This window comes from Cebus imitator, unplaced genomic scaffold (genome assembly GCF_001604975.1).
Source record: "Cebus imitator isolate Cc_AM_T3 unplaced genomic scaffold, Cebus_imitator-1.0 Scaffold49, whole genome shotgun sequence".
Lineage (NCBI taxonomy): Eukaryota > Metazoa > Chordata > Mammalia > Primates > Cebidae > Cebus > Cebus imitator.
Genome location: NW_016107364.1, coordinates 8,395,664 through 8,399,014, shown reverse-complemented (window position 1 = coordinate 8,399,014; position 3,351 = coordinate 8,395,664). Strand labels below are relative to the sequence as shown.

At 43.7% G+C, this 3,351-nt stretch overlaps 1 protein-coding gene across 1 annotated transcript in view; it reads right to left on the bottom strand.

Annotated features, from left to right (window-relative positions):
* The window catches only part of ZNF236 (zinc finger protein 236), a 159,739-nt gene that overhangs the window by 91,002 nt on the left and 65,386 nt on the right, over window positions 1-3,351 (bottom strand). The window contains exon 6 of the mRNA XM_037738147.1: window positions 1,727-1,980. Within this exon, the coding sequence (XP_037594075.1) occupies window positions 1,727-1,980 (254 nt within the window). The remainder of the gene's footprint in view (window positions 1-1,726; window positions 1,981-3,351) is intronic.

Genomic DNA, 3,351 nt, shown 5'->3' with positions numbered 1-3,351 from the left:
TTTTTTGTCGCCCAGGCTGGAGCGCAGTGGCACAATCTAGGCTCACTGCAACCTCCGCCTCCCAGGTTCAAGCAATTCTCCTGCCTCAGCCTCCGAGTAGCTGGTATTACAGGCACCCGCCACTGCGCCCAGTATACAAATACTTTTTGTATTTTAGTGGAGATGGGGTTTCACCAGGCTGGTCTCGAACTCCTGACCTCAGGCGATCCACCTGCCTTGGCCTCCCAAAGTGCTGGGATTACAGGTATGAGCCACTGCACCTGACCTAACAACTAATTTTTACAACTATCATAATTCCAGAAACTATAGAAACCAGTAAAATGAGTAAGAACAGCTATGAACAGAGAAAATAACTAAAATATTCTTTCTCTATGACTAAAAGCCAGTGTTAGTTACTGTAGAACTATGAAGGCTAGCTTGAAAACTCATTGGCCCCTCTGAACTTGACTAAGACTTTTATTCTGTTTCTGGTGCCTCTTTAAGAACCAAATTTAGATTCCTCACAGGATTGTATAACATTTACGAACCAATCTTTAGAGGTTCTTTCTGGAACAACCCATCCCAGTACAGCTCCCAGAGCACCTCTCAGTGGCAACAGGCAAGTCTCTGGGCCCCTTAGTAGAGGAGGAGTTTTCTGAACTCACAAGGCTGTTCTAGGTTGCAGTGATGTATTTCTGGGTGCTACACAAATATATGATCCTTCCTACGCGATCATCTTCACCCAGAGGCAACTCCACAAAGGATGACTTACAACAGTCCAAACTGACTCTTCTGAAATCTAAAGGTAACCTCAGTACCTCACTAATTCTGGCATGCCTTCCTAATGTCTCTGGGTCTTAAATAATAAAATGATTAACTCATTGAATATGGAACTCAATCTGTTCACGAAACTACGTGAAGTGTGCAGGGTTTTTTCCTCATTTTAGATTCTCTTTTTCATTTTAGACATTATTCTGTTTATCTAAGATCAAAGACAGCTTCTACTAGTTTTTGTTAAACTTGGATAGTGGGTGTTAACTCTCAGTTCACTTCAGTGTTAGTTAAGGTATTACTCTAAGGAAAAAATCAAGGGATACACATTTGCTCTTAAGAATATGACAGCTTTCATTCTGCAAAACTGTTTCACAGGATATATTGATTCATGATAAAAGTATTTGTGTTGTTTAAATACTTTTTTGTATTCTACGATTAAAATATAAATCAATAAATCATGACAGTTAGTTAAAGCAAAGGTTGACCTGCTTTACAGAAATACTTGCAGAGGCTCTACACATCAGCATGCTCTGTAGACAACAGAAAATTACCATGGAAAATCATCACTTTAGCCGAAAGAGTTGACAAGCAGCATGAAAGGAAATGAACAGACCAGGTCTCTGTCCAAGAGGGAATGGACATGTCCCACATGAGCTCTGAGTATCAGCAGTAAGAAAAACACTTTTTTTCCCAATTTTATTTCCCATCTTTTAATTTCTTATACTTGCCTGTGTTTCAAGTTTGCTAAAGGGATGAATACATTATTTAGAACGATGGACTATAACTAATGTAGGTATTAGAATTATTTTCAAATATTTATTCACCAAAGCCATGCTGTCAGCAAGAAGACAAAAACATAGTAGTTTATATTTCTTCCACAGGTAATAAACCAGAAAAATTTCCATGTATGTATTTTCTAAAACAGGGCCTGCTTGGCACAAAATTAATCTGCATTTTTTTTTTAATGGAAAAGAATTTCTCGGGTCCATGTATTATCCCAAAAGCTACCTACTGTCCCCTGTGAAGTACTGCTTATGCCCCAGCCCGTGTTTACCTCTGAGTGGACTCGCTGCACGTGCGACTGAAGATTCCCTTTCTGAGAGAAGGCAGCAGGACAGAAGGCACAGGCGTGGGGTTTTTCACCTGTGTGCTTGATCATGTGGGTCTGCAGTGCCCCCTTCTGGTTAAAAGCTTTTCCACATTCACTACATTTAAACGGCCTTTCACCTAGAGGGAGAAACATGATCAAAATATAATTCCATATTGTATGAGCATCTCATGGATTAAAAAGAACAATATTGAAGTTACCCAAACCTATCCCTCCAGCCAAAATGTCTCCCCAGAACTCTAGACACATATACGCAAGCCTCTACTTTAAATCTCAAAATTAACATGACCCAAACTGCACTTGACCATCTCCCAAACTGCTCCACCTGCAGGCTTCCCCAGGCAATGCCACCTTTCCAGGGGGTCAGACCAAAACCTTGGAGTCATCCTTATCTTTAGTTTCTCTCGCGTCTCACACTCAATAAAAACTTCATAATAGACCCAGAGCAGCGCAGCTTCTCATCCACAACCACCACCCCAGGCAAAGGCACTCCCCCATCACTCAAAGCTCCTGAAACCACCCCCAGCTTGACTCACTGCTTCCACCTTGGCCCCTTCCCAGGCTGCTCTAAAAACAACAAACACAATGACCCTCTAAGTCCGAACAAGTCACTTGTCTGCTGAAAGCCCTCAATGGCTTCCAGTCCCCCACAGAGTAAAATCGAAGTTCTTCCAATACCCAGTAGAGGGGTGCCGGTGCTGTGGTTCCCACACTCGCTGTCTTCAGCTCCCCTGCTCTCTCACCGCCTCTACCCACTCCTGCCACCACCCTCGGACACTCCAGGTAAGCTTCCACTTCTGGGCCTCTGAAAACCCACCATCTGGACGGTTCTTCCCCAAGTATTCCCAAGACTTGCTCTCCTCAGATTCTTCAGGCCTTTGCTCAAAATCCCCTTTAACATTAAAATTTCCCGCATTCTCCCTGGGAAGCCCTCGCCCCCTTCTCTGCTTGATTTTTCCGCAGACTTCTCAGCATCTGACCTTCTGCATTTTACTTATTGTCCATCTCCCCTCCCTAGAATGCCTGCTCCAAGAAGGTGAGCGCTTGTGCACTGTGGCTCTTCAGCACCTAGAGCAGGGCCTCATAAACACTAGCACGCAGTCCCCATCTGATGAATGAAGGAATGAGCGAACAGACAAAATTAGGTTAGGTTAGAACCTAACTGCAAGGCTACTTAAATTTCTAGTCTTACTAAATGTTCACTCCCTAAGAAATAGAAAGCCGCTGAGTTCATAATAACATCAGATCCCTGCTTCTCTAAACAGTTTAGGGTTAAATAAGTGAATGAAATATAACAAGCTTGGGGACCATATACAAATGGGAAACATCCCTGCTTTAACAGCATGGGTGTAAAAGAGGAGGACAGGCAGGCAGGAGGCAACGCGAGAGTGTGGCCTGGTCATGGCACTGCCCACGTGGGGACAGGAAAGGAGGGCAGGAAGACGGGAGGTCATGGCACTGCCCATGTGGGGACAGGAAAGGAGGGCAGG